The sequence below is a fragment of the Nyctereutes procyonoides genome, unplaced genomic scaffold (genome assembly GCF_905146905.1).
Source record: "Nyctereutes procyonoides isolate TBG_1078 unplaced genomic scaffold, NYPRO_anot_genome, whole genome shotgun sequence".
Taxonomy (NCBI): domain Eukaryota; kingdom Metazoa; phylum Chordata; class Mammalia; order Carnivora; family Canidae; genus Nyctereutes; species Nyctereutes procyonoides.
This window is the reverse complement of record NW_026575133.1, coordinates 3044270-3068694: the sequence shown is the minus strand read 5'-3', so window position 1 is coordinate 3068694 and position 24425 is coordinate 3044270. Positions and strand designations below refer to the sequence as shown.

The 24425-nt window shown below is 39.9% G+C and overlaps 1 protein-coding gene across 3 annotated transcripts in view; it reads left to right on the top strand.

Moving 5' to 3' along the window:
- ARHGAP19 (Rho GTPase activating protein 19) overlaps nucleotides 1-24425 on the top strand; it is a 69690-nt gene that overhangs the window by 213 nt on the left and 45052 nt on the right. Inside the window, exon 1 of one of the 3 annotated variants that reach the window (XM_055346087.1) lies at nucleotides 23430-23460. The exons of the other annotated variants lie outside the window; for them this stretch is intronic. Within the exon in view, the coding sequence (XP_055202062.1) occupies nucleotides 23432-23460 (29 nt within the window). The 5' untranslated portion in view covers nucleotides 23430-23431. Of the gene's footprint in view, nucleotides 1-23429; nucleotides 23461-24425 lie in introns of those variants that run through there. 3 annotated transcript variants of the gene reach the window in all.

Genomic DNA, 24425 nt, shown 5'->3' with positions numbered 1-24425 from the left:
TCTGGCCCAGGAACTGAGATCCAGCCTGGCCTCGGCGTGGTCCCGCTGATGCTGGACCGAGGTCCACCCGTGTGGTGGCTGCGGACCCTCCCGGTGCCGCTGCGCTGAGACCCTGCTTGGTGGTGAGGAAACTCACGTCCAGAGCTGTTAAGCGGATTCCCTAAGGTCACACAGGGCTGGGAGACAGCCCTGTTACACTTTCTAATCTGCTTCGAGGCCGTACGTCTTGAAGTCGGATCAAGGGTTGGACTGTCCGTTGGAAATGGGTCTGAGTTGTTGGGCCAATTAAAACACATTTTTAAAAATTTTGTATTGCGGTTTCGAATGCTTACCATGAGTTCCACCCTCTTAGGAAATTTTTAGTGTGCCTGACAGTATTGTCGACTATAGGTGCAGTGTTGTACAGCCTATCTCAAGAGCTTAGTCTTGCTTAACGGCTACTTTATGCCTCTTAAGTAGGAAGTCCCCATTTTCTCTCTCCTGGCCCCTGGCAACCAGCATTCCACTCTTTCATTCAATGAATTTGACTATTGTAAATCATCTCCTATCAGTGGATGCCACATATATATAAGTGGAATCATTTGCCTTCCTGTAACTGGCTTATTTTACTTAGCGTAATGTTCGTAAGGTTCATCCATGTTGTCCCCTATTGCAGAATTTTCTTCTTTTTCAAATAAAAAAATATTTGAGAGAGCGTGGGAACAAGAGAGCCTAAGCAGGGGGAGGAGCTGAAGGAGGAGCAGGGGACACCCTTGAGCAGGGAGCTCCTTGCAGGGCTCATCCCAGGACCCGGAGATCATGACCTGAGCCAAAGGCAGATGGCTAACTGACTGAGCCACCCAGGCAGCCCACAGAATTTTCTTTTTTAAAAGCTGTAATATTCCATTCTATGTATATACCACATTTTGCTCTTCCATTCATCTGCCCATTGCCATTTAAATTGCTTCCAGGATCCCTGAGTGCCTGCCTTGGGCCCAGGGCATGATCCTGGGGTCCTGGGATCCAGTCCCGCTTCTCCCTCTGCCTGTTTCTCTGCCTTTCTCTCTCTGTGTCTCTCATGAATAAATCAATCTTAAAAAAAATAAGTTGTTCCCATATCTTGGTGATTGTTAATTGTGCCTCAGTGAACACGAGAGTGCTGGTAAATTGTTTGAGATCCTGATTTCAGTACTTTTGGGTAAATGTGCAGAAGCAGGATAACTATAAATAGTTATTCTATTTATAAATTTTTGAGGAACCTTCATACTATTTTACATATCAGCTGCACTATTTTACATTCCCATCAACAATATACAGAGGTTCCAATTTCTCTACACTTTGGTTGTCTTTTGTTTTTGTTTTTTGTTTTTGATAATAGCCATTCTGACAGGTGTGAGGTGGTGACCCACTGTGATAAGGAGCAAAGCAAATAGTCCCAGCCAGAGCAGTTAGGCAAGAAAATGGGTTAAAAAGGCTACAGAATTGGAAAGGAAGAACTAAAATTGTTCCTGTTTGCAGACAACATGATCTTACATAAAGAAAAGACGAACAGACAGTTAGAACTAATAAATTTAGTAAAGTTGCAACATACTTTACTAAAGTTGCAATTTAGTAAAGTCAACATACAAAAATCAGTTGCATTTCTATATATTTGCAATGAGCTATCTAAAAAGGAAATTAGGGAAACAATCCCATTTACAATAGCACCAGAAAGAATAAAATACTCAGGCCAATTTTTAAACCTCCCTCAGCTTCACTTTCTCAACCTATAATGATGTCTACTCCAGAGAATGTTAATATTAAATTAGAGAGTCCTTTTTGAAGTGCTAGCCCTGAGCCTAGCAGGTAATAACATTCAGTACGTGATAGATTTTCTTTTTCCTGGTAGAACTAAAGAACAGATCAGAGGGATCTGCAGTTTAGAAAAATCATAATTTCTACAGGCATACCAAAATGTACCTTTTCCTAGAAAGAATTTCCAGGTAGTCTTGTTACAGCCTTGAGACCTTAGTTGTCTTAACTGATTAAATATATATTAGAATTTATTTATTTATTTTTTAAAAGATTTTTTTTTTTAAAGATTCTATCCATTTATTCATGAGAGACCTGAAGAGAGAGAGAGAGAGAGACCGAGACACAGGCAGAAGGAGAAGCAGGCTCCATGCAGGGAGCCTGATGTGGGACTCGATCCTGGGACTCCAGGATCATGACCTGAGCCGAACAAAGGCAGACGCTTAACTGTTGAGCCACCCAGGTGTCCCTATTTTTAAAATATTTTATTTACTTATTCATGAGAGACACACAGAGAGGCAGAGAGATAGGCAGAAGAAGAGGCAGGCTCCCTGCAGGGAGCCCTATGTGGGACTCGATCCCAGGATCCAGAACCACACCCTGAGCTGAAGGCAGAAGCTCAACCTCTGAGCCACCCAGGCATCTCTATATTAGAATTTATAATAGAGTGAGCTTATTTTCATTGTCTCAGTGTAAAGTGTAAACCCTTTGGTTTGAAGTCATTTGGTGCCATTTGTATTGAATAGGAGATTCCAGGTCTTGGGAAGCTAGGTTTATGAGTGGAGACTGGATTCCTTCCCAATCAAAAATGGACATGTTTGATTGAATGTGTTAATAGAATTTTTCACCACTGGAGGTGCCTATAAAATGGTCGATCATTTTTTGCCTGGAAATTGTAGAGAGGATTGATGAATTCAGTCAGCTCATCTCTCATCCTGCTCTAAAATCTTGAATTGTGATGAGAACCTGAAGACACAACATTATACTGTAGCAGGTGGAGTTTGAATTTGCCAACTGAATTTAAAATTTTTAAAAAGATTTTATTTAGGGATCCCTGGGTGGCGCAGCGGTTTGGCGCCTGCCTTTGGCCCAGGGCACGATCCTGGAGACCTGGGATCGAATCCCACGTCGGGTTCCCGGTGCATGGAGCCTGCTTCTCCCTCTGCCTGTGTCTCTGCCCCTCTCTCTCTGTGTGTGTGACTATCATAAATAAATAAAAAAAAAAAAAAAAAAAAGATTTTATTTATTTATTCATGAGAGAGAGAGAGAGGCAGAGGGAGAAGCAGGCTCCATGCAGGGACCTGGGACTCAGTCCTGGGTCTCCAGGATCACACCCGGGGCTGAAGGTGGTGCTAAACCGCTGGGCCGCTGGGGCTGCCCTGAATTTAAATTTTAAGTGCTGGGGATCCCTGGATGGCTCAGCGGTTTGGCGCCTGCCTTTGGCCCAGGGCGCGATCCTGGAGTCCCGGGATCGAGTCCCACATCAGGCTCCCTGCATGGAACCTGCTTCTCCCTCTGCCTGTGTCTCTGCCTCTCTCTCCCTCCCTCTATGTGTATCATAAATAAATAAATAAATAAATAAATAAGTAAATAAGTAAATAAGTAAATAATAAATAAATAAATAAATCTTTAAATTTTCAGTGCTAGTATTAGTTACATGATCAACACATATTCATAGAATCTCATCTGAATTTGAAACTGTTTTATTAATTTCATGTTGTAAAAGAGAATTTGGGTTTATGTAAGCCTTTTTTGAGGGCAGGACATATATATTATTATATATTCCCATAGCTTACCTTTGTGTAGATGGTCAATACTGAATAAATAATAGTCTTTTGTTTTTTTTTATCTCTTTTTTTTTTTTAATTTTTATTTGCTTATGATAGTCACAGAGAGAGAGAGAGGCAGAGACACAGGCAGAGGGAGAAGCAGGCTCCATGCACCGGGAGCCCGACGTGGGATTCGATCCCGGGTCTCCAGGATCGCGCCCTGGGCCAAAGGCAGGCGCTAAACCGCTGCGCCACCCAGGGATCCCAATAATAGTCTTTTGTAATACATAAAATATTCCTTGTGGTGATAAATACCACACAAAGTATTTTTTTTTCCCTGCAGATATTAATCTTTCTAATGTTCTGTTGGTGGTGTGGCCCTTTGTATTCATTCCATAAAGAAGAGGAAAGAATGGTCTGATTTGCACAGATCAGTTTTTATTTGCACGTTGAATGGAGAATTCTATGCTTGTCCATTAAGAATTAGTTTTCTATTTCTTCATCATTATTTTAAGCCTGCTCCTAGTAATTAGCAATGCTTTTAATTGTTTTAGTCAAAGAAATAAGAAAAAGTTGCTCTGGGGGTGCCTGGGTGGCTCAGTCAGTTAAATATTGACTCTTGGTTTTGGCTCAGATCATGATTTCAGGGTGGTGACATCAAGCCCTGCTTCCCACTCCATGCTCAGTATGGATTCTGTCTCTCTTTCCCTGATCCTCCCGCTTGTGTGCTTTCTCTCAAATAGATAAATCTTAAAAAAAAAAATTGCTCGGCCTGTAAAGAATTCTATTTTGACCTGTTGATGGTAAACAGCTTTGCCCCTCTTTCTGGTCTTTATCAGGTGGAATAATGCTTTAAAATTTAACTAACTTTAGTTATACCTTCAGGTTACTTTTAAGTGAATAGTTCTAAAGAGGAATCCACAAATAGAAGCTATCCTCTCTACCAATAGCAATATAAAAATAGTTAAGACTCTCTGAGGCCAAAGAGAGAAAAAGCTAAAGCAGGAAAGGAATTAGAGCCACCTCCCCACATAATTGGCAGTAGAGAAATACAGCTCAGTACTTTTGGATTGAAAAGATATATAAAAATTAAAGTGCTAACTATTATTAGATGAGGAGGGGAAATTGATGACAAAGAGTCACAGGCTTTTTAACCTCAATATTCACAGGGAAAAAAAGAAACCTGCTGTGAAACAGGAAAAGCAAACAGGAGTATATACAGGGTTGGAGGGAAGAAGCAAAGCAAGCCGTTGTAGTGATAATATTTGTCATAAGTTGGTGACAGCAGTGTCCAAGTTTTGGGGCTCAAGCCTGCTCCTAGAATTTAGGAACAGCAGGAAGCTTAGGAACAGACTGCTGGATGCTTGCATGCCATTTTGAAAGTGTTTTTGGAGGATAAAGAAGGTGCCTTTAGATCTGTGGGGAAAGGGTCCTGCATTCTTCTAATTTACATACACTGTAGAGTATGGAATAGGGTTACTAAACACATAATTTCCTGAAGACTTCTTTTTTTTTTTTTTTTAAGATTTTATCTATTTATTCACAAGAGATACACAGAGAGTGGTAGAGACATAGGCAGAGGGAGGAGAAGCAGGCTCCATGCAGGGAGCCGGATGTGGGACTCCATCCAGAACTCCAGGATCATGCCCTGAGCCAAAGGCAGATGCCTATTTGCTGAGCCACCCAGGGGTCCCTCCTGAAGACTTTTTGTTATATTGCTCTTTCTCTAAAAAGTAGTGTGGCCTTCAAGAAAAGTGATAGATGGAACCTTTACTGATCCTAGGAAGACTTCCCTGTTCTCATATGCACAGGTGGGAAAACATGATTTAAAATATCTGAATCTAGGGGCAGCCACGGTGGTGCAGCGGTTGAGCGCCGCCTCCGGCCGGGGTGTGATCCTGAAGACCCAGAATCAAGTCCCGCGTCGGGCTCTCTGCGTGGAGCCTGCTTCTCCCTCTGCCTGTGTCTCTGCCTCTCTCTCTCTCTGTGCCTCTCATGAATAAATAAATAAAAATCTTAAAAAAAAAAAACTGAATCTGGTTTTGTTTTTGTGCTGTCAAATCTTACCTGAAGGGTAATGACAGATTATTCAGTAGTCTTTCTTGAACCTGAATAGATTTATTTATTTATTTATTTATTTATTTATTTATTTATTTAATCAATTACCTGACCCAGAGTGTTTGATCATTATACTTGTAGATAGGGCCAGCCTTGCTAGAAAGAGAGGGGAAGAAGAAATATAATTTTAAAATTAATCCACATAAACTGGTAAGTAGCTTACTTTTATTTGCCTTTAATCTTTGGTAGAATTTGTGAAATTAACAAGTGATTAAAGATGGAGGTTGCTGGTTGGTTGTGTGTAAGGTCATCAGAGAGTGGCAGTCTGTTTTTGTTGTTACTACAAGTCCAAGACACTATTTTATCCATTGGATGGGTTTGAGGAGGGATGCCTGGGTGGTTCAGTGGTTGAGCCCTCCTTTTGGCCCAGGGCATGATCCTGGGGTCCTGGGATTGAGTCCGCATCTGGCTCCCTGCATGGAGCCTGCTTCTCCCTTTGCCTGTGCCTCTGCCTCTCTCTGTGTCTCTCATGAGTAAATAAATAAAATCTTTAAAAAAAAAAAAAAAAAAGGGAATCCCTGGGTGGCTCAGCGGTTTGGCGCCTGCCTTTGGCCCAGGGCGCGATCCTGGAGTCCCGGGATCGAGTCCCGCATCGGGCTCCTGACACAGAGCCTGCTTCTCCGTCTGCCTGTGTCTCTGCCTCTCTCTCTCTCTCTCTCTCTCTCTCTCTCTCTGTCTATCATGAATAAATAAATAAAATCTTTAAAAAAAAAAAGAAAAAAAGATGGGTTTGAGGAGACTCACTCCATTCAGGCTCACAAGAAGCCAATTGATAAATGCAAATTACCAAATATACAAAGTAGGTATATCAGCTGGTCTCATTAAAAAGAAAGATTTTGAAATTAATTAATTAATTAATTTGACAGCGAGATAGGGAATGGGAGCTGGGGGGGAGGGGGGGTAGAGGGAGAGGGAGAAGCAGACTCCCCATTGAGCCGGAAGCTCAAAGCTGCTGGATCATGACCTGAACTGAGGCAGACCGTTAACCTACTAAGCCACCCTCAGCTTGTCTCATTTTATCTTTGGGGCACACAGTTGATTAGATTATTGCTTTTTCGTTTTCTTTTTTTAATCAGCAGTGATCATTTTCAAGATACCTCTGGTTATCTTGCCTGAACCTTCTTCTTCTTTTTTCTTTTAAGATTTTATTTATTTACTTATTTGATAGAGAGAGAGAGAGAACACAAGCAGGGGGAGCAGGAGAGGGAAAAGCAGGCTCCCACGGAGCAGGGAGCCTGATGTGGGGCTCTATCCCAGGACCCTGGGATCATGACCTGAGCCGAAGGCAGACACTTAACTAACTGACCCACCCAGTCTCCCCTGAACCCCCTTAACTACATTTTTTATTAGCAATCTTTTAGGATGGTTATTTCTAGAAATGCCAGTGCCCATCTATTTTGTGCTGATGGTTTTCTAGTGTTACTTGACGTATCAGTCAGAGTTCAACTAAGACACAGAAACTAATATAGTAATTTGAACAAAGGATTTTTTTTTAAAGATTTTATTTATTCATTCATGAGAGAGAGAGAGAGGCAGAGACACAGGCAGAGGGAGAAGCAGGCTCCATGCAGGGAGCCTGATGTGGATGGAACTCGATCCCGGGACCCTGGGACTATGCCCTGAACCAAAGGCAGAAGCTCAACCGCTGAGCCACCCAGGCATCCCCAAAGGATGTTTAAAATAAAGAATTATTAAAAAGGAAAGCATTATTAACTATAATGGAATTAGGGTAACAGGGATTAGCTAGTAAGAACTAAAAGAGATTTTTTTTTTAATTTTTATTTATTTATGATAGTCACACAGAGAGAGAGAGAGAGAGGCAGAGACATAGGCAGAGGGAGAAGCAGGCTCCCATGCACCGGGAGCCCGAGGTGGGATTCGATCCCAGGTCTCCAGGTTCGGGCCCTGGGCCAAAGGCAGGTGCTAAACTGCTGTGCCACCCAGGGATCCCCTAAAAGAGATTTCTAAAGATTATACTATATTATATTATATAGTAAATATCAGAAACTGCTTATATATGTCAAACTCATCCTGTTGTACATTTTAAATATCTTGCAGTTTTATTTGTCAATTATACCTTGATTAAACAAACAAAAAAAGAATCCAGTATAATTTTTAGGGCTGAGTAGAATGTACCAGGAAGAGGTCCAGACCTTGTATAAGGCTTGGCTGTGGCTCACATAGAATGGCAGAAAAGTTGCTGTGGTAGAATTTGTTGGAAATTCGCCTCATAGAACTTCATCCACTCTTTAGGGGACGCCTGGGTGACTCAGTGGTTGAAGTGTCTGCCTTTAGCTCAAGGCATGATCCTGGAGACCTGGGATCAAGTCCCACATCAGGCTCCACACAGGGAGCCTGCTTCTCCCTCTGCCTATGTCTCTGACTCTCTGTGTCTCTAATGAATAAATAAATAAAAATCTAAAAAAAAAAAAGAAGAAAAAAGAAATCCACCCTTTAGGGTACTGGGGAAAGCTGTTCATAGGGAGGTGTCTTGGAGGGAAGCTACTGGTTTATGGATGCTGCTGAGTGCTGAGGATTGCAGGAGCAGGAAGCTATCACTGGAGAAGCTGCCCTTGCTGTGAGAGCTGGGAGCTGGAGAAGCTGTGCATATTTAGGAGCTTACCTAGCGGAGTGCCCTGGAACTAGAAAGGGAAGGGTCTTCTTCCTGCAGTGTCTCTCCAGTGTTCTTTATTAATAATGCTCAATATTGTGCTAGCTGAAGGAAATATAAAGGCTCCAGTTCCATTTTTGCAGAGTGGCCGGAGATGAGTAAGGGGCATTAAATCTATAACTGGCATATGTGGAGAATCATCTCCCTCCAGTTCTGTGCTTCCCTTGCTGCAGCACTTCCTAAGACTTTTCTAGAGGAGTGAGTATGAGATAGTGTGTAGGATCTGAATGAATGAAGAGGGACCGAAACAAGTCAGAGAGGACAAGAAAGTGATTGGTGGTTAAATTTGTATTGATAGACTTATTTGCATGTAGGCTTGTAAAAGTCTATATGCTTTCCAAATAGAATAACTGTTTCCTGGATTAAAGAATCTGGAACAAGTTGTATTTAACCTAATAACTATCGTTTGTCTGAATTTTATTTTTTGAGGCATGCTGGTGTTTAAAGTATTAGTAATACCATATTGATCTTGTCAGTTTCAAACTTTTAAATATCTCGGAGGGGGTGTTTATTGATACCTTTCTCAATTAAAGCCGTGTGTGTTTTTGAGCAAGCTACTTTTACATTTCTCTAGCTTCTGGTAGGTAGTTATATGAAGTTTTAGAAATTGGTGGTTTGTAATGATCTTGAAATATATATAATTTTAAAAGAGTTAATGCATTTCTTCCAAGGTCTAATGTACAGTATTGCACCTGAATCTTTATTAAAAAAATATATATTTTTTAAATTTTTATTTATTTATGATAGTCACACAGAGAGAGAAGAGAGAGAGAGAGAGAGGCAGAGACATAGGCAGAGGGAGAAGCAAGCTCCATGCACCGGGAGCCCGACGTGGGATTCGATCCCGGGTCTCCAGGATCGCGCCCTGGGCCAAAGGCAGGCGCTAAACCGCTGCGCCACCCAGGGATCCCTAAAAAAATATTTTTAAAAGATCTTCTTTATTTACTTGAGAGACGGAGAGTGAGAGAGAGCACAAGCCAGGAGGGGGGCAGAGGGAGTGGAAGAAGCAGACTCCCTGCTGAGCAGGGAGCCCAACTGGAGTGGATCAGGGACTCCTGTACCATGCCCTGAGATGAAGGCAGACGCCCAACCAACTGAGCCACCCAGGCGCCCTGCACCTGGATCTTTTGAACAAGTGTAGTTTTTAGTTATAATTACTAGAGTAATACTCTTTTATCCTGAATTTACATTTAACATCAACATCAGGGATCCCTGGGTGGCGCAGTGGTTTAGCGCCTGCCTTTGGCCCAGGGCGCGATCCTGGAGACCCGGGATCGAATCCCACGTCAGGCTCCCCGTGCATGGAGCCTGCTTCTCCCTCTGCCTGTGTCTCTGCCTCTCTCTCTCATTCTGTGTGACTATCATAAATAAATAACTAAAAAAATTTAAAAAAATCAACATCAGTTATTTGGCATAACACAGCATTAAGCTAGAAAATTTTGCTACTTTTTTTTTTTAATTTTTTTAATTTATTTATTTATGATAGTCACAGAGAGAGAGAGAGAGAGGCAGAGACACAGGCAGAGGGAGAAGCAGGCTCCATGCACCGGGAGCCTGACATGGGATCCGATCCCGGGTCTCCAGGATCGCGCCCTGAGCCAAAGGCAGGCACCAAACCGCTGCGCCACCCTAGGGATCCCAAATTTTGCTACTTTTTAAAAAAGATTTTACTTATTTATTTGAGAGAGAGGGCCTGAGCAGGGAGGGGCAAAGGGAGAGAGAGAAACTGATTTCTCATTGAACATGGAGCCCAGGACCCTAGGATCGTAACCTGAGACGAAGGCAGATGTTTAACTGATGAGCCACCTAGGCACCCCCAGAGTTTTGCTATTTTTTATTTTTATTTTTTTTTATTTATGATAGAGAGAGAGAGAGAGAGAGAGGCAGAGACACAGGCAAAGGGAGAAGCAGGCTCCATGCACCGGGAGCCCGACGTGGGATTCGATCCCGGGTCTCCAGGATCGTGCCCTGGGCCAAAGGCAGGCGCCAAACTGCTGCGCCACCCAGGGATCCCGAGTTTTGCTATTTTTTGAAAGAACCTTTGAATAATGTGGAACAATGAAATTTGCTGAAATGAATTGAGCTGAAGAACCAAAAGTTACATGCTGTGTGCTGTGATTGGTGTATTTGGCTGAACAAAAGTTCACATCTGTAAGGAAAACCAAGATTGGTTTGTGAAAAACTGAGAAGCATTGGGAAATTGGTACAGAAAAGAGAAGCATAAGAGATAAGACAAAATTTAAAAAGGAGAATATGGAGAAGAGGAGGTGACTTTTGAGTAGAGGCTGCCAGCCACAGCCACAGGGGTAGGCTTTGGAGGCAGTGGTGATAATGAGCCCAGGAAGAAGTGATCTTGGAGAATAGAGATTTCCTAAGTAGGAGGTAAGGAAGTAGAATAATCAAAATGACTAAAAGGGACTGGGACTTATTTATATAGTGGGACATTTTTAATATTTGTATATATATATTTATATATAAACTTTAAGATTTATTTATTCATGAGAGACACAGAGAAAGGCAGAGACACAGGCTCCCTGCAGGGAGTCCAATGTGGTACTCAATCCTGGGACCCCGGGATCACACCCTGAGTCAAAGGCAGATGCTCAATCACTGAGCCACCCAGGCGTCCCTATGTGACAGAAACTTAAGCTAGCTTAAGCAAAGAGATGATATTCATTGGCTCAAGAAACTGAAACATCCTAAGGGTAGATCAGGAATGGCTTAATCTGTATTGAAATTCTCAAATCTTAATGTCACTAGGCATCTGCTTCTTGCTTTCTTAGATCTGATTTTCTCTGTATTTGCTTTTGGAAAATGCAGGTTCTTCACTAAAGATGGCAGTAATGGACCACCATTGGTGGCATTCCACAGGTTTAGCAATCTTAGTATCCAGCAAGAGTCTTGGAATTGGGTCTTTTTTTTTCCTGATTTGACTTTGTGGGCCTTTGCCTCAATCAATGAGGAATACAGAATGTTTAGGTAAGCCTGTGCTCACACTTGCTACCAGGGAGTAGGGTCAACCCACCAAAACACATATACTGAAAGATGGGACGAGGTTATTGCCCAAAGGAAAATAGGGGTGCTGTTACCAGAGGAAGGGGAAGATAGATGTTGGGTATGCAAAAATAACATGTCCACTGTACTTAGCAACCTCTCTGTACACCCTCCTTTATTTAAGATTATGTTTTGAAAAGGGCTTGCCACTAATATGTGGAGAACACGTTTTATCTTTCTTAAACAATGTTTTTTTTTTTAATTTTTATTTATTTATGATAGTCACAGAGAGAGAGAGAGGCAGAGACACAGGCAGAGGGAGAAGCAGGCTCCATGCACCGGAAGCCCGATGTGGGACTCGATCCCGGGTCTCCAGGATCGCGCCCTGGGCCAAAGGCAGGCGCCAAGCCGCTGCGCCACCCAGGGATCCCACGTTTTATCTTTCTTAAAAAACCAACCAAACAAAAAAATCAAACAAAAAGGCCCCTTATTTAAGTATTATTTATTTTTTCCACTAAACAAACCCTGTTCATCTTTAAGACCTACCTCAAATCTCAACTCTTGTATAAGGGTGAAAGTTTCTCTTCTCCTCCTGAATTTGTACATCGTTTATTGTCTCTACCATGGATTTGGCAGTTAATGATCTTTTTTATCTTTTGTGCTGTGGTCTTTAGCTATTACTTAACATCTTGTAGGAAAACTATCATTCTTTTCTGTAATTAAGTATAAAACTACAGTGATGTTAAGTGAGGGGAAAACAATTTTGTCAGATGCTCACAAGTTTTATGATCTATCATAAGTAATTATTCAAGTATGAAGTGGGTTAATGATAGAATTTTTATATTGGGAAATGTATTAGTGTCAATTCATAACTGTAACACTATATAAAGCATAGCTTTTAGGATAATTATAACACTATACAAAGCCATAGCTTTAAGATAATTGGATGAAAACATAATAAATAACAGTATCAGTTGCCAGATTAAATACAGGTTATTTGTCAAGATGAATTATTACCTGAAAGCTAGACACAGTTTTTGGTTACTCCAAGAAAGAAATAGAACCACAGAAAAATTCAGTCACTTGCCTGCTGAATTTAGTTGTGCTGAACTATTAATCCTTTGGCTTTTGAAAAATTAATACATAACTAAAATATTGCTTGTATACACAAGTATGGAAATGAAATGTTTCCTTTAAAGGCAACATAGATCAGTTTCAAATAAATTTAATCAAGTTTGGGTTTTATTTCTCTTGCTTCCTGACCAGAGTGTATTACATAGTATCAAACTAATTTCTTGAGACTGAGTAAGATTAGGGAAAAACAGTAATAGGGCCTCCTGGGTGGCTCAGTTGGTTGATGGTCTAACCCTTGATTTTGGCTCAGGTCATCATCTTGGGGTTGTGAGATTGAGCCCCATGTCAGGCTCCCCAGGCAGTGGGGAGTCTGCTTGAGTTTCTTTCTGTCTACCCCTTCCCCTGCTCATGCTCTCTCTCTTTTAATAAATAAATAAATAGATAGATAGATAGATAAATAAATAAATCTTTAAAAAAACTACAATAATAATCTGAGCCAATCTATAACAAATAAACCTCCCCCAATTAAACAGAAAAGATCCAAGATGTCACATAAAGCTATATCCACTTCAGACATATTCCTGATTATATGATTTCAATTTTCTTTTTTTGTTCTTCTTATTTTTTCCCCTAGAAAATTAAAATGGCTTGGTTGTTGATCTTTGTCCAAGTTTCTACGATGTATTATAATAAAGAAGTAAAACATTATTTGACAGCTTTAAGATAATAGGTCATCTGATTAGAGATAAGGTCATCTTAGTTGGATTCTATCAATATAAAAAAATTCATGAGTATAGAAATCACATAGTTGTAAATATTAAATTTTTAATTGTATGCCACAATAATGAGAGCTATGTTTGCTAAATGTATTTTAATTATACCTTTGAGAGGGGAGAAACTCATTAATTTAGCAATTAACCCAAAGGTACTGGGATAATATAATTAAAAAGTTCTTCATTTGTTTTATTTTCATGCTGAATATAATTGCAAATTAAACCAAGTAAGTAATAACAATGAAACTGAAGAATAACTCACCAAATAACAGGAAACTTAAGAATTAGGGGAAGATCAGAAACTGAGAGAGTACACAGTGATACAATTTAGTAATATTATACTTGATATTATCATCAGATACTTTCCTTTAGACTTTATTTTATTTTTTTTTTAAATTTTTTTATTTATTTATGATAGTCACAGAGAGGGAGAGAGAGAGAGGCAGAGACCTAGGCAGAGGAAGAAGCAGACTCCATGCACCGGGAGCCCGACGTGGGATTCGATCCCGGGTTTCCAGGATCGCGCCCTGGGCCAAAGGCAGGCGCTAAACCGCTGCACCACCCAGGGATCCCTAGACTTTATTTTTTTAAAGTTTTTATTTATTCGTCGTAGACAGAGAGAGAGAGAGAGAGAGAGGCAGAGACACAGGCAGAGGGAGAAGCAGGCTCCATGCCAGGAGCCTGATGTGGGACTCGATCCCGGGTCTCCAGGATCGTCCCCTGGGCCAAAGGCAGGCGCTAGACCGCTGAGCCACCCAGGGATCCCCTCCTTTAGAGTTTAATTGGAGAGCACTACATGCACTATAAGCTGTGCTTTGAAGTATGGCTAGTTTTTGTATACGTAAGTCCATCTATCATTTTAACAAATTTTTGCATCAAATTTTTACAATCCTTCCATTGGTTGCAATAATAGTTTCTTCACTGAAGTACCAAGGCCTACTTTATTTTTTTTCTTTGGGTAAGGTCATTTTGTGGGAGCTGTCCTTGTGACCAAGCTCTCTCAATCGAAGTCCACTGATGTGAAACGTATACTTACATCATTATATTAAGATTGTACAGAGGATAAAGCCTAAATTTTATTAAAGCATAAATATTTTAACTGATACAATAGATTCTTTTTAGGTGTTGAGAAATAAAAGTTTTGAAAAGACATTAGAATATTTAAATTTTTAAAAAGTATTTTTTCAGATACTTCAAAATTTCCTTTTCTTTCTTTCTTTCTTTCTTTCTTTCTTTCTTTCTTTCTTTCCTTTCTTCTTTCTTTCTTTCTTTCTTTTTTTTAAAGATTTTTATTTATTCATGAGAGACAGAGAGAGAGAGAGAGAGAGAGAGAGAGGGAGAGAGGCAGAGACACAGGCAGAGGGAGAAGCAGGCTCCATGCAGGGAGCCTGACGTGGGACTTGATCCCTGGTCTTCAGGATCAGGCCCTGGGCTGAAAGTGGCGCTAAACCGCCGAGCCACCCCAAAATTTTCAAAATATTATATACTTGATGCACCATAAAGTCTCATATATTAGAATGCTATCTTTTCAACATTACATCATTTCAACAGTTGGTGTCATTCAGACTGAATGGGAAAGTATATTGTGTTTCCCCAAAGTGGGGGTTGCTTAAGACTAACTACAGTGAAAAAAATCTCATAATTGCTTCCAATTTCAAAGGATTTTTAGCAGTTACGCAAAGATCTCTTTAAAATAGTGCTGCAAAAAAAAAAATAGTGCTGCTTCACAGGCTAATATATATATATATATATATATATATATATATATGTTGGTATTTTTAAAATTTTTTTTAAACTCATTTTTAAAGATTTTATTTATTCATGAGAGGCACAGAGGAGAGAGAGGCACAGACACAGGCAGAGAGAGAAGCAGGCTCCATGCAGGGGAGCCCGACGTGGGACTCAATCCACGGTCTCCAGGATCAGGCCCTGGGCTGAAGGCGGCGCTAAACCGCTGAGCCACCCGGGGTTCCCGGTACTTTTTTTTTTTTTTTTTTAAGGATTTTATTTATTTATCCATGAGAAACAGAGAAATAGAGACACAGGCAGAGGGAGAATCAGGCTCCGTGCAGGGAGCCTGACGTGGGACTCGATCCAGGTCTCCAGGATCATACCCTGGGCTGAAGGCGGCGCTAAAGCACTGAGCCACCCAGGCTACCCCATGTGTTATTAGTACTTGGAGGAAGTGTAATTATTTTCTTGAGTGAGAACATTGTGTGTCATTCCATAGGGCAAAATCTTAAGTCAGTTTTCCAAAAAATGTTGAGGTGAGGAAGATCAGGAATTCTTTAATTTCTAAATAGTTTAATTCAGATTAAGTTTCTCTAGTACTTCGAAATTAGTTTGGAATCACATATAGGCATCAAATACACTTTTGGAGACTTTTGGAGTCTTAATTAGAGGGAAAAGTTTCTTTTTTAAAAATATTTTATTTATTTACTCATTCATTCATTCATTCATTCATTCATTCAAGACACACACAGAGAGAGAGGCAGAGACACAGGCAGAGGGAGAAGCAGACTCCATGCTGGGAGCCCGATTCGGGACTCGATCCTGGGACTCCAGGATCACACCCTGGGCGGAAGGCAGGTGCCAAGAAGGCAGGAGCCAAACCGCGGAGCCACCCAGGGATCCGCAAGGGAAGAGGTTCTAATTTAAAAACCTTGGACAGCTACTCTAAGGGCAGACCTTAGAATGTAAATGTTTCAAAATTTTTGTCTAAGAAATTGAATATAATTCCTTGAAATCTTGTGGTACTACTTACCAACTTTGAACGGTTTCGGTTTAAAAATCCTGCCAGCTTGGGCACATGGGACCTGTTTTATCCTGTCTCTCTATATAAACTTTCATGACACCAGTACACCAGTTTAAATTTGATATATAGGAAAAGAAAAAATAATAGCTTCTTGTTTAATATTTATATGTATTCCTAACAGCTCTCCCAGAAAGTGACACAATGAAAGCCATGTTTCAGAGCCAGAGGGTTGAAAAAGTAGTAAGAGAGTGCATACTTCTCTTAGGGTGGTAAGTCAGATTTAGACAACATTAAATATAGCTCGTATTTTGATAGATGTTGCCAAGGTTGTGGTTCTTGGAGAACAAATCAAGTTAAGCAATTCACTAGGGAGGAAACATTTAGTTTTGTGGGTATGCAGTTTTGGTAGCAGTCAGCCAAAAAATACATCTGCAGGATACATTTTTTCCCCCCACTGCCTTGAATTTTGCAGATTCATGGGTTCAATATGCCTCAAAAGCACTTGCATTTCATTATTCTATAATTGATTTTTCAGCTGTGGATTCTGTTTGTAGTCCTTTCACTAAGCAGATCACCTTACATGTAGAGTTCCATCTAGTGGTAAGAGTAATCATAGCAGATGATAAGTAGGTTATACAAATTATCCTATTCTTTTTTCTTTTCTTTTCTTTTCCTTCCTTCCCTTCTTTCCCGCCTCCCTCCCTTCCTTTCTTCTTTCTTTTCTTCCTTTTCTTTCTTTCTATGTGAGTTCTACACTGAACTTGAAGCTTAAACTCAGGATCCTGAGATCAAGAGTTGCATGCTCTACTGACTGAGCCAGCCAGGTGCCCCCAAATTATTCTTTTTTAATTTTTATTTTTTTAAAGTTTTTTTTTTAATTTTTATTTATTTATGATAGTCACACACACAGGGAGAGAGAGAGAGAGAAACAGAAACACAGGCAGAGGGAGAAGCAGGCTCCATGCACCGGGAGCCCGACGTGGGATTCGATCCGGGGTCTCCAGGATCGCGCCCTGGGCCAAAGGCAGGCGCTAAACCGCTGCGCCACCCAGGGATCCCGTAAATTATCCTTTTTGATAAGCTTTGCCTCTTAACCTTCTTTGGGATGGTTGCCTAGTATATGCATTTAAATACAAGCCCTTGCTCTCTCTTTATGCCTACCTACATACCTAACTAATTCTCCTGGTTCTGGTCATCTATGCAAAAACTTTTATGATGAGGAAATTAACCTTTACTATTAACTTTGATTTTCTATGATATTTTCAAGTTGTAACAAGATTTAGGTTAAAGCTACTTGGGTTTTTTTTTTTTTTTAATTTTCTTGAAAGACTTGATTCTATATACAAGTATGTAGAATAATATAATAAATATTTTCCCAGCTTTAATAAACCTTAACATTTGCCATATTTACTTTAAATTAATCTCCCTTTTTCCGCAGCTTCATGATTTATTACAATATTGCTAGCACCCTAGATATTCCCCTCATGCCCTCTTGCCTCCTCTTAATCACTATCCCCCAAAAGTAGCCATTATCTTGAATTTTATGATAAATATATCTCTCGTTTTCTTTGCAATTTTACCACTTAAGCAAGTATTGCTAAAGAACATGCTTTTGTCTATTCTTAAAATTTGATGTAAATGTCATTGCATACTCAGTAAGTAGTGTGTGGGTGGGTGAGTGGGTGAGCGTGTGTGAGACGTTTTTGCTCATCATTATATATGATTCATCCATGATGGTGCATATGACTGGATTTGTCCATTTTTGTTGCTGTAAAATACACCATTATATATGCCACTATTTAAAAAATCATTCTGCTGGATGTTTTGGCTGCTTAGAAATTAATGTTTCAGTGAAGATTTTTGTTTGTAATTCTTGGTGCACTGTGGCTGCACATGTTAAGCATGTTTTAGAATTCATGGGGTCATAGGACAGTTTTGTTCAACTTTAGTAGATAAGACCAAGCAGTTTTTCAAAATGATTGTACCGATTTATAGCCCCACTATCAGTATAAAAGAGTTAACCATTCATTTCTCTAAACCTTGGTATTGTCATTCTCTTAAATTTTAGTCCTTCTGTTGGATAATTGTATGTTATTGTTTTAAAATTTGCAATTCTTTGATATCTATATATATTTTTAAAAGATTTATTTATTTTCGAGGGAGAGAGAGAGCATGAGTGGGAGGGACACAGGGAGAAGGAAAGAAAATCTCAAGCAGACTCCACACTGAGTGCAGAGCCCGACATGAGATCAATCCCGTGACCATGCAATCGCCTCCCAAGCTGAACCCAAGAGTTGGGTGCTCAACTGACTGCACCACCCAGGCATCCCGATATCTAATGATATTGAGCAGGTTTTTTCATTTATGAATATATCAGCCATCTAGCTACTCTTTTTTTGAAGATTTTGTTTATTTGAGAGAAAGTGAGAGTGTGTATGTGCGTGTGATTTGGGGAAGAAGGGTAGAGGGAGAGAGAGAATCTCAAGCAGACTCTGTGCTGACCCTGAGATCATGACCTGAGCCAAAATCAAGAGTTGGGTGCTTAACTGACTGAACCATCCATGTGCCCCATGCTACTCTTTTTTAATGAGATTTTTATTGAAATTTCATGCCTGTTTTTCTTTTGGGTAGTTTGTTTTTTCTTATTGATTAGTAGGAATTCTTTTTTTAAAACATTTATTTATTTATTCATGACACACACACACACACACACACAGAGACACAGACAGAGGGAGCAGGCTCCTCACAAGGAGCCCAATGTAGGACTCTATCATGGATCCTGGGATCATGCCCTGAGCCTAAGGCGGATGCTCAACCACTGAGCCACCCAGGCATCCCAATTAATAGGAATTCTATTCAGCTTTGAGTGCCTGCCTTTGGCTCAGGGTGTGATCCTGGAGACTTGGGATCAAGTCCCACATCAGGCTCCCCGGGGGGAGCCTGCTTCTCCCTCTTCCTATGTCTCTCTCTCTCTCTCTCTGTCTCTCATGAATAAATAAAGTATTTTTTTTAAGTTTGAAAATTTATATGAAATACACAAATTCCTAGAAATGTCCAACTTACCAAAATTAATATAAGAAGAAATAGAAAAAAAATTTAAAAAGATTTTATTTATTTATTCATGAGAGATACAGAGAGAGAGGCAGAGACATAGGCAGAGGGAGAAGCAGCTCCATGCAGGGAGCCCAATGTGGGACTCAATCCTGGACCCCGGGATCACGACCTGAGCCCAAGGCAGATGTTCAACCGCTGAGCCACCCAGGCGTCCCAGAAATAGAAAATTTGAATAGTCCTATAACATAAATTGAATATATACGTAAAAAACTCATAAAGAGAACTCTAGGTTCAGATGGCTTCATCAGCCAATTTGAACAAGCATTTTTTTAAATATTTTATTTATTTATTTATGAGTGACAGAGAGAGAGAGAGAGAGAGGCAGAGGGAGAAACAAGCTCCCCACAGGGAGCCTGATGTGGGACTTGATCCCAGGACTCTGGAATCACGACCGGAGCCAAAGGCAGACCCTCAACCACTGAGCTGTCCAGGTGTTCCTTGAGCAAGCATTTATTTAAAAAATATTTTGTTTATTTATTCATGAGAGAGACAGAGAGAGGCAGAGACATAGGCAGAGGGAGAAGCAGGCTCCCCACAGGGAGCCAGATACAGGACTCAATCCCGGAACCCTGGGATCACACCCTGAGCCAAAGGCAGATGCTCAGTCACTGAGCCACCCAGGTGTCCCTTGAGCAAGCATTTGAAGAAGTAACACCAATCTCATGTTAAAATTTTTCAGAAAATAGAAAAATAAGACATATTCCCCAACTAATTTTATAAGGCCAGCACAACCTTGGTATAAAACATAATGAAGATAATATAGTAGTCTCCCTCTATCCTTGGGGGATATGTTCCTCCCCTCTGTGGATGTCTGAACCTGTGGATAGTACTGAAGCCCATATATACTTTTTTCCTACACATACATAGCTATGATATAGTTTATAAGTTAGGCACATTAAGAGATTGATAATGATAACCAGATAAAGGAGAACAATAAATAATAAAATAGAACAATAATAATATAGTATAATGAAAGTTAGGTGAATGTGGTCTTTCTCTTAAAATACTTTTTTGTGCTATACTCACACTTAAGATCATGCGAGATGATAAAATGGCTGTGTCATCAGATGAAGTGAGGTGAATGATGTAGGCATCTTTGATAGTTTTTAGGTTGCTGTTGACCTTCTGATGGTAGGTCAAGAGGGGGATTATCTGCTTGTGGACCACAGAAAGTGAAACTGTGGAAGGGGGGTCGCACTACTGTACATGTATCCCCTGCTTTTTGAATATTTGTGTTAGGCCATTTTGCTTCTATTTTTTTTTTTTAAGATTTTATTTATTTATTCATGAGAGACACACAGAGAGAGGCAGAGACATAGGTAGAGTGAGAAGCAGGCTCCCCGAGGAGAGCCTGATGCAGCACTCAGTCCCAGGACCCTGGGATTAGGACCTGAGCCAATCCCAGATGCGCTCAACCACTGAGACACCCAGGTGCCCCTAGGCAACTTTGCTTTTAGGAAGGACCTACATTTGTATCTGGTTTCACTAACCTAGAGAAATCCAAAGAGGATTTCCACTTTTTGAAATAAGACAAAAAGTGAAAATAGCATTTAGCATTTGTTTACCAATAAGCCATTATAGAGGCAGCTCAGACTCTGATCAAGGAGAGTGGCTCCACCAAGCCCCTTCCCCAAGAACTGCTCAGCATACTCAGCATCTCAGCAGCAAGCTACGGTAATTTGAACTGTGTGGGCATCTGTGCTTTATCTTGATTTATTTTGTGCATCCACCAGCAAAATAGGTCTTAAGGGATCAGAAAAGGCTAAGAGGGTTATTTTTGGGGTATGGGGATGCTAAATTTTCCATATAAGTTAATGGTAATTACTTCTTCACTTTATGCCATTTTGGGTTATAAAAGATTTCACAGGAACTCTACTTTCAGAAAGCAATTCCATGACAGTCTCACTTATGAATGTATATGGAAAAACCCAAACTGTTAGTAAACCAAATTCAGCAATATATAAAAATGATAATATAACAACATTCAGTAATCTAGAAGTGCAAGATTGGTTTAACATTAATCAGTGCCATTCACCACATTAACAAAATAAAGGAGAAAAATCATATCCTCAATAGATGCACAACAAATTGATAAAATTAAGCACTGACTCATGATAATAAATAAATAACCCTTAGCAAACTAGGAATAAAAAGATATTGCCTGAATCTGATAGTTTTTGCCAAAATGATGGACAGGGAAAGATACCATCCTTCAATTTGCTAATCCTTGTTTTTTTTTTTGTTTTTTGAGAGATTGTGTGCATTCATGTGAGTGAGCGAGGAGGGGCAGAGGGAGGAGAAGCAGACTCCCTGCTGAGCAGGGAGCCTGAGGCCCCAGGATCATGACCTAAGCCAAAGGTAGATACTTAACAGACTGAGCCACCCAGGTGCCCCAGAGAGAGAGAGAATCTTAAGCAGGCTTCACCACACAGCACAGGGTCTGGCTCGGGCTCAATCTCACAATCCTGAACCTGAGCCGAAATCAGGAGTCAGAGGTTTAACCAACTGAGCCACCCAGGCACCCCTACCCTTGTAAGTTTTATTTAATTTTTTTTTTTTATCTTTTAAAATATTTTATTTATTTATTCATGAGAGACATACAGAGAGAGGCAGAGACATAGGCAGAAGGAGAAGCAGGTTCCCTGCAGGGAGCCTGATGTAGGTGGGACTTGATCCCTGGCCTCGGGCACTGAGCCACCCAAGTGCCCCCCTACCCTTGTAACTTTTATTTTATTTTATTTTATTTTTTATTTTTTATTTTTTATTTTTTATTTTTTATTTTTTATTTTATTTTATTTTAATTTAATTTATTTTATTTTATTTTATTTTATTTTATTTTATTTTATTTTATTTTATTTTATTTTATTTTATTTTATTTTATTTTATTATTTTTTTCCCTTGTAACTTTTAAAGTTGAGATTCCTTTCATGTTTGTTAGTCACTTAGGGCCCCTCTTCTGTGAATTATTTGATCATATCTTTTGTCTAATTTTCCTTGAGTGTATTTTTTTTTTTAAGATTTTATTTATTTATTCATGAGAGACACACACAGAGAGAGGCAGAGACACAGGCAGGGGGAGAAGCAGGCCCCTGGGACTCTTGGGTACGCGCCCTGAGCTGAAGGCAGATGCTCAACTGCTGAGCCACCCAGGCATCCCTGAGTGTATTTTTCTTATAAATTTTAGACTGATAAACTCTGAATACTAATCCTTTTATATGCATTACATTTTTTCCCAGTTTATACCTTTTTTATTTTAATGTTTTAAATCTATTTATTTATTATGAATGGGTAGTATGTTCATATGAATCAAAAATCCAGAAAATACAGGGGGATCTCTGGGTGGTTCAGTGGCTTAGCGCCTGCCTTTGGCTCAGGGTGTGATCCTGGAGTCCTGGGATCGAGTCCCACATCGGGCTCCCTGCAGGGAGCCTGTTTCTCCCTCTGCCTGTGTCTCCTCTCTCTCTCTCTCTCTCTCTCTCTCTCTCTTTCTCTCTCTCATGAATAAATAAATAAAATCTTAAAAAAAAAAAATCCAGAAAATACAAAAGAGCATACAATGAGAAGTTTTTCTCCCACTCCTGTTTTTTTCATCCAGTTCCTCTCTCCAGAGGCATTTTGACTTCATTTTTAAAGACCTTTGTTCATAATGTCATTTGTTTTACACACATTTAAAATTTTAATATAATTAAATGTCTCAATCTTTTCTTTGTGGATTGTGCTTTTTATGCCTTAAGACACATTTCCGCTGCCTCATTTATTCTTCTTTGCTCTTGTCTAAACTTTTTAAAGTTTGGCTTTTCTTTTTTTTTTTTTTTTAAGATTTTTAGTATTTATTTATTCATAGACACAGAGAGAGAGGCAGAGACACAGGCAGAGGGAGAAGCAGGCTCCATGCAGGGAACCTGATGTGGGACTGGATCCCAGGTCTCCAGGATCACACCCCAGGCTGCAGGCAGCGCCAAACCGCTGCGCCACCGGGGCTGCCCAAAGTTTGGCTTTTCAAAAATATTTAGATCTTTATTCTATCTTTTGTATGTGATGTGAGGTAGGGATAATCCTTCCTTCCATACTGTAAGAGTACTTGTCCTTATTCTCTTACATTATGTGATTGTTTTGTCTAATACAACTTTTAGCATGATGGGAGACTACTATTGAGCTTCATCTACGCGTTGGCAAATACAATGAACTGGTCCAGTTTTTTACTTCTGTTTTGTTCCTACTTGCAGATGACTGCCTAGAGTTCTGATAAGTACTGCCTTTCAGGCCCCATAATGTGTCCTTGTGTCCTCTAACATGTCTGGAATTTCTGTAGGCTGTGATGGGGCAGGGCAAGGAGGTTCCTTTGTCACAACAAACAAGGAGAAAGCTTTTTTCCTGTCTCTTCAATTTACCAATGCCTCATCAGAAGCTTTCAGCACTTATGTAAGAAATTAATTTTTTTTCTTGAACTTAAGAAAACTTAGACTTTGTTTTAAAATAAGATACTATAGAGTAGGAAGTTGTTCTTGCTTAAATGTAGGGTTCTTTTCTTTGTCCTAGAAGTCTCTTAAATTCTTAATCATGTTCCTTGGTATTCTCAGCTTTAGGTTGTGATATTGTATATTCTGTGGAACAGGATTAACAGGCTGTGTGGTATGGAGGTAATTAAAAAATGTAACCCAGTGTATCTGTCTTTTCCATCTTCCCATCTTCCATTTTACTTCTTTTTTAACTATTTCTCTGTCTTACATCCTGACTTACTAGATCCTTCACTCAGAAAAAGTGAAGAAGGGGAAATAAAACACTGGGTTAAAGACATTCAAATGGGGCAAGGGGCAAAACAGATTGAATGATCACAGGAAGGAAAGAGAAAAGCAGAAGGAGAAAAGAAACAGATTGCTTGTTACCTGTGGGTTAGGACTCCAGGGGAACTTTTTCTGGTATTTGTGAACAGATAGGGGAGCCTTCAACTTACTTATTCTTCTACCTGTTTTACCTGTTTAGGAGAGGGCGGGCTTGGGGGTGATGGCTAGCTAGGAAGGACTGTATTGAGAAACTTAGTTATTGCTTTGTGCATCTAGCTCCTTTCTTATTTTTGTATTTGATCTAGTTTAGTGCTGAAAGGTCATCTGTGATGGAAGTTTTAGAATCTTAACTGAATATTGCTCCAGATATTAAAAAAATAAAGGTCTGAAGGTTATATGTCTATATGTGTTTCTACTTCAGGAATATAATGGATGCTATTCATGTATATTTATGTGTTAGAACTAATTTGATCTGAAATCTGTTTTTCAGAATTAAAAGGGATTTGAAGTCCATAAAATGATAGTTTATTTTTTAAAAAAGATTTTACTTATTTATTCATGAGAGACACACACAGAGAGGCAGAGACACAGGCAGAGGGAGCA